Consider the following 11,549-nt stretch of genomic DNA (forward strand, 5'->3'; position numbering starts at 1 on the left):
ATTGTAAATGTTTCTAATAAAACAAAAATCAAATGATCTCCAACTGAAACCGAGTGTTATTTTTCTGTTTTGAAAACTGGAGCTCCTAAAATTGATGCCTTGATTTAAAATAAATCTCAATGATCAGAGGAAGAACGTCGTCAAATATCAAACGAAAGTTTACACTCAGAATGAAATAGATTATATTCCCAACTTGTTGCATGATTTCTGCTCCTCTAACCGGACGTGTGGAGACATCAGAAGAGACGGGGGGCTATAACAAAGGAGATTTATTTATACATATGCAGTCCAAATATACATATATTAGAATGAATGTTTTAAAAAGCTCTAACCTACACCACCCGGTTTAAGACCAGCAGAGTCCAACATCAGCAGGAGAAACACAGTCCGTGTCCACAACACCTTTTTTTTTTTTTTTTTTTTTGGGGGGGGGGGGGGGGGGGGGGGGATTTGACCGAGCCTCTCCTCGTCTATTCGACTATTAGATACTAACAAACCCAAGTCCTCCCCGCCTCCGACAGGAAGTGAAAGCCCGGGCAGACCTCGGGGAGATCCCAGAAGGCCAGAGTCCTGTTCCAGTTACAGACGGTGGAAAGAGAGAGAGGCAGAAAGGTGGAGGATTTCATTTACAGTAAAACAAGCCATCTCGGGTACATCAGAGACCACAAGGAGCAGGGCAGGGCTGAGTGCCCTCACTACCTCATCCCCTGAAACATTATCCCTCCATCCACCCCTCCACCCACCAGCAGCAGAGGGTTGTCCATGCATTTAAACCAATTCCCTTATCTCTCCTGGAGCACCCAGAGGTTCAGGGCAGAGGTGAGGCGGTCATCAGTGCTGCCAGTTAACCCGTCCACCAGCGATGCAGCTAACACACACACACACACACACACACACACACAGCTTCTCATTCAGAGCTAACGCTGTGCAGAAAGCTTGCAGGGGCATGACTCATCTGCGGAGTACAAAGTGAGCACAGCGAGGAAAGCCTCCCCAAAACAAAAAGATCAAAAGCAATCAAGAGAAGAAATGTGCGAGTCACCGTCAGGGAGGGATGTTACCGCTCCGACTTCCACCCCAAAATACAGACGGCAAGTTTAAGGAACAAAAAAAAAAAGTCTGCTCGGCCCTCCATAGACACTCACACACACACACACACACACTCACTCACACACACACTCACACACACACTCACACACACACACACACACACACACACACACACACACACACACACTCACACACACACACACACACACACACACACACACACACACACACACACACACACTCACACACACACACACACACACACACACACACTCACACACACACACACACACACACACACACGATTGAAGGCAGGGAAAAAAAAAAGAAGCATGAACCAGCTGAAGCGAGCGAAACCCCTTCGGCCGGACGAGACGTCAAGCTAGTGTTCAATAAATATTCAAGGGACATTATTTTCTACATTTAGGGAGGACAAACTGGAAGGACAGAGCGGTGACGGAGGGGTCAAAGGTCAGTCTGTTGGAGGTAAAACTGAAAGCAAGTAAAAAAAAAAATTAAAAGAAGCTTTGACAGAAACTTAAGTGTTCAACTCTTCATTAGACTGTTTATCTAAAACTCTCCCCCCCCCCCCCCCCCCCCCCCCCGTTGGAGACAAATCAAACCCAGTCCTGTCTGTCTGTCTGTCTTACTGCATGTCTGCCTGTCTGCCTGTCTGTCTGTCTGTCTTACTGCCTGCCTGCATGTCTGCCTGTCTGTCTGTCTGTCTTACTGCCTGTCTGCCTGTCTGTCTGTCTGCCTGTCTGTCTGTCTGTCTCCCGTCCGCCTGCAGGTGAAGGAGGAGGCGGAGTCTCAGTTGGTCTGGCAGCAGACGCCCTTATTGGAGGAGTTCTGGGTGGGCTCGACCATGATGGGCACCACGTTGGAGGCCGGCGAAAAGTCCGAGTCGCTCCGTCCTGACATCTGTCTCTGTGACACGATGTTGTAGATGGCTGTGGCGGTGAGAAAGGAGGGGGGGGGGGGACAGGAGATAAGTTATAGGATTGTTTTTTTTGGCCTCTAAAACCCGGTGGGCCAACAAGTGGGACATATTGTGAGAAGCAGCATGGCACAAAAAAACCCCAAAAACCTGAACAACAACTGCTGTTGAGACGCCCGGCAGCTGCCGAGGATTCTTTCCGTCGTCGTGTCACGTGATGAGATCGGGTCTTAATTTAGGCCTTCGTCTGAAGCTACAATACGCAGCAGGTTTAGCATTAAAATAAGGAGATCAAGCTTTTCGTTTTCATCCAACACTTCAAACTAACGCCTCTGAAGGGGGTTGGGTTTAAACGGAGGCGATCAGCTGATCGACCCGGGAGCAGACCTGCATCCAGATGTGGAGCACGACGGTCCAGAAATAAAATCTGCTGAAGGTCTGAAGCAGAACGAGACTCGTTCCTATCGACGCCGACAGCTGATGAACCGGGATTATTTCTCTGTGACCTCTAGGTGACCTCTCTGTGACCTCCGACCTGCAGAAGCTCCTCTGGGTCGAAAGGTCGACTGCGTACCGGCGTGCTAATGCGCTGCTAACTACCGCTCCTCCCTTAACGAGCTAATTATCAGCGTGGACTCGATGGAGCCGGTCGGTTTGAAGTTGTTTTTGTGGGCCGAGGCCTCCGGGGATTCAAACGGACGACAGACCACTGACGGAGGGTCAATTTGTCCCTTTCAGCGCTCTGAAAGGTTCACTGAGTCACAACAATTGTTTGGTTTGTTTTCTTTCCTCCATGTTATCACATCTCCAACATAAAATACAGTTGTTGGTGCGGCCGTGTTCCTCCTGGGGAGGAAACACACGAGGATTTATTTCTCTGGACATTTGGTACTCTTGTTTTCTGGTTTTCTTTAAGTTGTTAAATGTTTTTGACCTCAAAAAAATTCAGGTGGCTTCTTTTTTTTTTTTTTTACATCAGGGATGGAGGTCGAGAGCCGATTGGATGGATTGTGCTGCCATCTAGTGGCCGAGGCGAGGCGTTGTTGTGTTAGGATGGAAACGCTTCCAGAACTGCATACATTTATAACTCTTAATTAGTTTGGACGGCCGCTGAGCTTCTGTTTTTAAAACTTTTTCTTACTTTATGTTTTTCTTTTTTTACATAAAGAGAAAATAAATGAAACGCTCACCTGTGAGAATGGTCTGGAAGGCCAGCTCCACGTTAGAAGAGTCTAATGCTGATGTTTCCAGGAAGGACAAGCCGTGTTTCTCTGGAAAAAACACAAAATGCAACGAACAAGTTAACGATATTTCGAACTTCAGGTGTTTTTGTTCCGGCGCTGATTTCAGTTTCTCATCACAAACGTCTGAAGGTCCATTTTTGAACCGTTTCCTATTTGATTTGCAGACGTCGATCAGTTTAGTAATTAAAAGGACATTTAATGATTTCTTTGCATTTACAATCAGACACCGTGAAGGAACTGTACTGTGGCTTCAAGCAGCATTATGAATGTATTCAAACATCGACAGCAGACACAGAAACCCTGAAACCTCAAACAGCTGAACTGAACTCTGACGTCATCGTTCGTATTTACAGCTGAACTCTTCCTGCTGCATGTTTCTGGATCTGGTTTCTATCTGGTTTCTATCTGGATTCTATCTGGTTTCTTCTTTGGAGAGTTTTAACCTGCATTTGTGGACGCAGCGATGAACTGTGTTCACAGACGATGGTTTTCACAAGTGTTCCTGAGCCCATGCAGTGATTTCCACTCTCAGATCATCTTTTTTATAGCCAATTATGCCACTGATCTGTTGCCATGGTAACCTATGTTGTGAGATGAGAACTTTTCCAGTCTTTTGTTGACCCTGTCACAACTTTTTTTTTTTTTTTTTACATGTTGCTGCCATTAAAATTTTAAATAAGCACATATTTTTCATAAAACAATAACATTTCTCAGTTTCTACTTCTTCAGCACTAATCATAATAACAATTATAATTTGTACATTTCAATCCTAAAAAAATATGACAATTATAAATAAAGTTATGGTATAAAATTATAATGAAGTTATTGGCCCATTATTGGGGTGAGACAGCTGAGGCATCTGATTGGTCCATTTGCTGCTCTTCTCGGAGTACCATTATAACAGACTTTGCATAGATGAGCCCACAACATCGTTTTTATGTAAACTAGGTTTGATAAATTAGTACGGCGGTGTAGAAAAACAAACTCCTACAGACAAACTGGAAGTGACTGTTTTTTTTTTGTGTGTGTTTGACTTTCTTTGTTTCAATCAGTCCGACCTGGAGTCATTTACCAGTCAAAGCAGCGGCACCGAAATCAGACAAGTCGAAGGCTCTGAAACAATAAGCGTGTGAAGAGAGACTCGAAGTGAACAGAGAGGCTGTGAAACAAAGCTGGAAACTCTCAGGGGGCTCAAGATAAACCAAAGTTTAATTCATTTAAAACAGCAGCTTTAGGTCTCTGCTCCCTTCTCAGCCGAGGACGTTTACCATCTGCAGAACACGTTTAAGTAAAATACCTTTCAGTATGAGCGAGTGTGAAAATAGTAAAACTGAAAACTGATTTGATGTCGATGCGATCAACCAGCTGGAAGAAGCTTTGGAAATGATGTAATTTCCTGTTGCCAGCAGGTGGCGCTGTGACTATGACTGAATATTACCATACAGGCGTGTTCAGGGCGGGACTTTTATCAAACGTGTTCAGATCGCACAGATATTTTCCCGTGAGGTTAAAAGGTGAGCGTACCTGCGAAGGCCTTGGCCTCGTCGGTCGGGACGGCCCGCAGGTGGCGCAGGTCGCTCTTGTTGCCCACCAGCATGATGACGATGTTGCTGTCGGCGTGGTCCTGCAGCTCCTTCAGCCAGCGCTCCGCGTTTTCGTACGTCAGGTGTTTGGCGATGTCGTAGACGAGGAGGGCTCCCACGGCTCCACGGTAGTACCTGCAAGGTGGGAGGGGGGGGAGATGTCAAAATCGTGGGGAGGAAGCTGCAATAACACTTCTGCATTTAAAAAAAAATTGTTTCTTAATTAAAAACAGATCTGTCTGTTTTGTTATTTGCAGGTGAACAGATCGGACTCGGTCTGCTTGGGTTGGGTTGGCGTGGCAACGACGAGGTGGTAACGAAATACGATCCGAAAAAAATCATCTGGATTTGATTAAAAAAAGTGTTTTTTTTTTTTGTTTTTTTTTTTTTGAAAAAAGGGATTGTAAATTAAATTCGTGGATGGACGATGGATACGATAACCTAATCACCATGCGGACAAAACATCACGTGACTGTTGCCCATGACGACGCAGCGGTGCTGGGGCGGTACTCACGCGGAGGTGATGGCCCGGTACCGCTCCTGTCCCGCCGTATCCCAGATCTGAGCCTTGACGGTCTTGCCCTCCACCTGGATGCTGCGCGTGGCGAACTCCACCCCGATGGTGCTCTTGCTCTCCAGGTTGAACTCGTTGCGGGTGAAGCGGGACAGCAGGTTGCTCTTCCCGACGCCCGAGTCTCCGATCAGCACCACTACGGGAGGAGGACAAAAAGAAAAAGGGAAGGATCAGCGCAGTCAGATGCACCGTTGACACAACCGGCTCGACTCGTTGCTGCAACACAACCTCCTTTCACAAAGACAAGGAGGGTCAGGACGAGGTCACGCAGGGCGGCGCCAAAACAAAGAGACGGTGATCCTGCAGAACGATGTCAGGGAACCAGACTGGATATAAACGTGTTCTTGGGTGTGATGGGAGTTTAAGAGATTACAAACGCCGTTATTAGCCAACACAACACCGACGAACCGGCTGGTGATAAATTCATAGAGCAGAAACGACACCAAAAACATTTAAAAGACGACAAAATGAGCTGAGTGGAAAAATATCCAGTAGAGCTCACAGACGGGATATAAAAGAGTTCGTAGCTCCAGGTCTGTAAAATGGTTCTGATCCAGAAGTGTCTTCAGCTGCAATACCAGCGAGTGCCACTAGAGGTCGGCTCCAAAAAGCCTCCGGCTCCATAGACTCCCATTCAACTTCTCTCATCAAATCCAAAGTGAATAAAATGTGTCCATCAGTTATCTCGGTGTTGTTAGCTAAAGTCACTCCTTCTTATTAGTTTTCTGGAGGTCCATCTGAAAATAATCCCTCATTCATTAGAAAAGAAGATTCAAGAAAACCTGTTTTTGGGGGCGTGTCTGTTTGATTGACAGGTCTGTGGTGCAGTCAGGTTACAGCTATCGGTGGACGGGACGTAGTATCGTCAGGTTTCCAATCAGATCGGTCAGATCCACCGCTGGCTCCTCCCCCAGCTCATCCAAATATGGTCACTTCCTGAACTGGAAGTTTCATAACGTTCACAAACCAACGTGGTGAGGTCACTGATGTTTGATGCTTAATAAAGAACCAAAGCAGGTCGACCTTACTGCATGATCTAGATTTAGTTAACCCCCCAGCCCCCCAGCCCCCCACCCCCCCTTTACCCAACATGAGTCTCTAGATTTACATCATCCAGTAAATTCTCAGTGTTTCTCAGGGAAACAGTGTGCGGCTCCGATGTCGTCCTCTAATCGTAAAGTTCAACGGCCCGTCACAGCACAAAGACGTTAAACTGAACGAGCCGGGTTTGAGTTGAGTTTTTTTCTCTAATTAAATCTGACTCACTGTGGACCATCAGAGGCCGAGCAGAAACTCAGGGGACTCCCACTGAGGTTACAACAGACCACAACCACCTGGATCCAGGTGGAGCCAGCACACTTCACCTGGCAAGAGTTTAAAGTCTGTTTTAACCCCGAGAGACATCGATTACAGAAATCACTGTATTATAAAGTTGTTCTGGTTGGATATTATATGAATAAAATCCATGTTTATATATTAGGGAGGACTGACACATTATTGATCCATTCGGAAGGATATTAGGATAATTATAATATCTGATAATTATGACTATGCAGTAGAGATGCCACTTTAAAACTGGGTCCTGAGAGCTGGTTTTATTTCTGCTTCTTCAGAGCAGAAGAACCAAAACAGACTTTCATGTTAAATCGATGATGTTTGTTATTATTTTTTTCAAGTGCAACAAAAATCCACAAGTGAAAGAAAACAGATAATACGAGTAATAAATCAAACCCCCGTTGAACGAGCAGAATATGAACACGGCCGGCGTGTTTTACGCCGTCGTAAAGACGCTGGTTATTGTAATAGTGGATGGTTATGAGCTGCAGAGGATCAGACTGGCGGGTATCTGTCAGCTGTTTGTTATCAACGTGTTGAGCGCCGTAACTTCACCCGGAGTCTCTTCACATTAAAGCAGCGGGACAGAGGAGACGATGGAGGAGGCTACGAAGTCAACGGATTCAGGTTCCCGTTAATTAGACCCACAGGAGGCGACGCTGCTCTCATGTACGTAGTCTGGTCAGTGATTAGTCTTTAAATATAAAGTGATACTCAATGTGATGACATGAAAGTTCACAATACGTGAAATAACCCACGTTGTGGTTTTGGCGCCATGAATTCATGCATTCTTTATATGGGGGATTGTTACGATTGTCTAATAAATTATATTATAATAATAAACTCGTCAGTTGGTATCAAGTTAAAAAAAAAATATATATATATATATATATATATATATATCCAAACCTTCTACAAACTGCCCGAGTTTGTCGGGACACTATTTTACAATTCACAAAAAGTCTTAAAACCACAGACTGGATATAAAAGTGTTCGTAGCTTCCGGGTCTGAAAAATGAGGCCTTAAAGTTGCAATACCAGCGAGTGCCACTAGAGGTCGGCTCCAAAAAGCCTCCGGCTCCATAGACTCCCATTCAACTTCTCTCATCAAATCCAAAGTGAATAAAATGTGTCCATCAGTTATCTCGGTGTTGTTAGCTAAAGTCACTCCTTCTTATTAGTTTTCTGGAGGTCCATCTGAAAATAATCCCTCATTCATTAGAAAAGAAGATTCAAGAAGACCTGTTTTTGGGGGCGTGTCTGTTTGATTGACAGGTCTGTGGTGCAGTCAGGTTACAGCTATCGGTGGGCGGGACGTAGTATCGTCAGGTTTCCGATCGATCAGATCGGTCAGATCCACCGCTGGCTCCTCCCCCAGCTCGTCCAAATATGGTCACTTCCTGCTCCGAACCGCTCCGAACTAACAAAGATGGTGACGGACAGAATCTGAACTGGAGGATTCATAACGTACACAAACCAACGATGACATCACTGCTGGCTGCTGATTGGTTGAATAAATAAAGCACGGCCTTTAATGCTTTACACTAAATCACGACAATAAAAAGGGAAGTCCTCACCTACTGCAGCGGGCATCAGTAGGTTAAGAGTGTTTGTCACAAAACTACTTCCACAAATGTCAGGTGAGTCAGTGTGTCAAAGGGAAACCGAGCAAACCGCCACCCTGCTGTTAGGAAACAGGAACTTGTGCAGGAATGTTGAAACTGCATGAACCAATCGAGCGCTGCGTTTGCAATCCTGTTGAAGCAACAAGTAATAAATAAACTAAGCAATAGTTTAACGTTCGCAAGTAGGAAATCTTTCCCCCCGCATGGGTCGGTTAAAAATGTATAAAGACAAATATGAGAAGCACACACAGCTAATCACAACAGTGTGACGCCGTGATTCTCCCGTTTCGTCCGACACAAAGGATCTTTGGGCGGAGGACCAAAAAATAAATCATTATGCAACACTTAACATGTCGTCTGGCATCAGCCAGGTATCGTCACGGCTGCGTCTACACACCCATTCACTCGCCTATTGTTGACTTTGAATTCTTCAGCTGGAAAAAAGAAAAAAAAATGGTGACAGCTCTCCTATTATACCGCACAAACCTGCATCGTCGTAGCAACGGAAAAATGACGCGCACTAATACTGAGAATCTGAGAGTCGATCTGTCTGCTCGGAGAGATTCATCCCGACGTCCTGAACACCCCATGAATGGAATAAAAGATCACAATTACACGTCTTCATTTACAGTCGTATATATATATATATATAAAAAGTGTTTGTAGCTTCCGGCTCTGAAAAAATTAAGCCAATTGCAGAAACGCCTTAAAGCTGCAATACCACAGAGTGCCACTAGAGGTTGGCTCCAAAAATAATAAAAAGCGCCCAGTTTCCATTGACTCCCGTTCAATTTCTTTAATGAAATTTTCTCACTTAATAAAGTTTTCTGTGTTATTCACTGAATTCAGACATCCAGATTGATTTTCTGGAAGTCCAACTGAAAATAATCCAGTTAATTAGAAAATAAACTTCAAAAAGACCTGTTTTCTGGGGTGTTTGATTGACAGGCTGAGGTTACAGCTATCAGTGGGCCAAATGTGGTCAAATTCTGAACTCGTGACATCACCGCTGGTTGATGACATCACTGATGCTCACCACTTGGCTTTACCATAATTTACTCAGCAGTATTGCGAAATGTGCTGTTAATTAAAAGTAGAAGAAAGAAGAGTGCCGGGATTCGTAAGGTGTCAATCAAAAATGACCACGAAACAGTTCGAGGGAGAGACGGGATGAGTCGGGCGGCGGGACGACGTCTCCATCAGCTCGACTCACACCGTCCGATGGCGAGGGACAAACAGGAAGTTGTGAGAACAAAGAATAATAATAAGAAGAAGTCTTTTCGGGTTTAACAAGAAAGACTGAATGTCTTATCGGTGGTTTAGTCACCGGAAAGAAAACGTGACCAGAGTGATCGAGTAAAAATCACCGTCTCCTCTATCCTGTGGGACACACACACACACACACACACACACACACACACTCACACACACACACACACACACACACACTCACACACACACACTCACACACACACACACACACACACACTCACACACACACACACACACACACACACACACACTCACACACACACACACACACACACACACACACACACACACACACACACACACACACACACACACACACACACACTCACACACACACTCACACACACACTCACACACACACACACACAGGTATTTCCAGTTTGACAACACATGCGTGTTCTGTGTTTGAACAGATCGTGGTCGCTTCATTTCTCTTCGCTTGAGATCAAATAGACAAAGCAGATGAAGTGTTTCCACACGGTGTTAAAAATATCTGGCAAACTTTTCTAAACAACTTTTAAATAGCTTAAACTATATATATATAAATATATATATATATATATATACAAACCAAGTCTAAAAATGTGAAATATATTCTTCACTTGTTTGTTTTATATATTTTCTTTCCTTTATTAAAAGTTCAAAAGTTTTCCTGATGTTGATAATTGTATTAAAGCCACAGCATCTTTTTTCTTTAAGGACAAATAATGATTATAATCATCCAACAATGAGGAAGTGAAATAAATGTCAACAAAACAGGACATTTTGTGCCCTTATTTGAGTCACATATTTCAGGTTAAAATATTAATATTTATGTATGAGAGAATAATCAAATCTTTTAATTATTCGGAGATGTTCTTCACCTGTTGGTATATTTGAAACATTTGCTGTCCAGTTCGTGAGTTAGCAGAACTACACAGCTGGAAGGTGGAGGCCGGTCGGAGACGTCGTCCTGACCGACCGACCGACCGACCGACCGGACCCGACCCGACCCGACCCCCCACTCCGCCCCCGGCCCGCATCCCGGGATGATTGCATCATCGGCCTGCAGAGATGATGACTCCACAGCTAGATGCTGCTTAACCCGCGACACACACACACACACACACGCACACACACACACACACACACACACACACACACACACACACGCACACACACACACACACACACACACACACGAGCAGGTGTCTCCACGTCCGTTGTTGTCGGGGGGGCACCACGGGGGCACCACGGGGGGGGGGGGGGGGGGCACCACGGAGGCACCACGGGGGGGGGGGGGGGGGGGGCACCACCCCCGACACCTCGGCATCAGATGACTTGCTGACAGGTGGAGGGTTGGAGGAACCGTCCGGCCACTCACCTTTGAACAGGTAGTCGTACTCGTCCTCTCTGTTGGTCATAGTTCCTCTTTCAGCGACTCTTCTTTACTCGAAGTGGAACAAAAAACTTCTGCCGTTTTCTTGTTGTTTTGTTTTTTTACTTCGACACCGGAACCGAACGCCGTTCGCGACTTCACGCCTCGCGCGACAACCCAGACGACAGCGAGACTAATCAACAGCTGTCAGAGCACGAGGATCCAAAAAGCTGCTGCAGTCGTCGGACATTAATGAAGTGAAGGACCAACTACGAGCTAGAAAAGTTCCGACTCGTCTTCCTTCTCCTCTGTCATTACCGAGGCAGCGACGGCGCGTCATTCCCCGGGCCACGCCCCTTCCCCCCACTCCCAGTGGCCAGTAGCTGATCGTCACCTGCCACTGGCGCTGACGTGATTGGTCCGCCGGGCCGTCGCTCATGATTTGTCCTCCGGCCGTTGACTGATGACGTCTGCGGCCCCGAGCCTCAACAGGTACTAATCGAGCCTTCATTTTTATACATACATATTTTTCTCCCGTGATATTTTTGCATCAAAGATCATTTATGTATTTA

At 45.5% G+C, this 11,549-nt stretch overlaps 1 protein-coding gene across 1 annotated transcript; it reads right to left on the reverse strand.

Annotated features, from left to right (window-relative positions):
- Window positions 1–254: 254 nt before the first annotated feature.
- Window positions 255–11,318, reverse strand: rab11al (RAB11a, member RAS oncogene family, like). The gene is made up of 5 exons (XM_069175301.1): window positions 10,984–11,318; window positions 5,329–5,524; window positions 4,756–4,949; window positions 3,178–3,258; window positions 255–2,000 (listed from the first exon to the last, which is right to left on the reverse strand). The coding sequence occupies exons 1-5, from the start codon at window positions 11,021–11,023 to the stop codon at window positions 1,861–1,863; spliced, it is 651 nt and encodes a 216-aa protein (XP_069031402.1). The 5' UTR covers window positions 11,024–11,318; the 3' UTR covers window positions 255–1,860.
- Window positions 11,319–11,549: the final 231 nt, after the last annotated feature.

This window comes from Embiotoca jacksoni, unplaced genomic scaffold (genome assembly GCF_022577435.1).
Source record: "Embiotoca jacksoni isolate LCO1_2020_lvr unplaced genomic scaffold, fEmbJac1.0.p SCAF_66, whole genome shotgun sequence".
NCBI lineage: Eukaryota > Metazoa > Chordata > Actinopteri > Embiotocidae > Embiotoca > Embiotoca jacksoni.

Excerpts from the sequence above, each read along its gene's own strand:
- rab11al (XM_069175301.1), bottom strand. The coding sequence starts at position 11,023 with ATGACCAACAGAGAGGACGAGTACGACTACCTGTTCAAAG. Across the intron at positions 4,950-5,328 it reads TACCGGGCCATCACCTCCGC|GTACTACCGTGGAGCCGTGG; the intron begins GTGAGTACCGCC and ends CCCACCTTGCAG. Across the intron at positions 2,001-3,177 it reads CTTCCAGACCATTCTCACAG|CCATCTACAACATCGTGTCA; the intron begins GTGAGCGTTTCA and ends TCACCGCCACAG.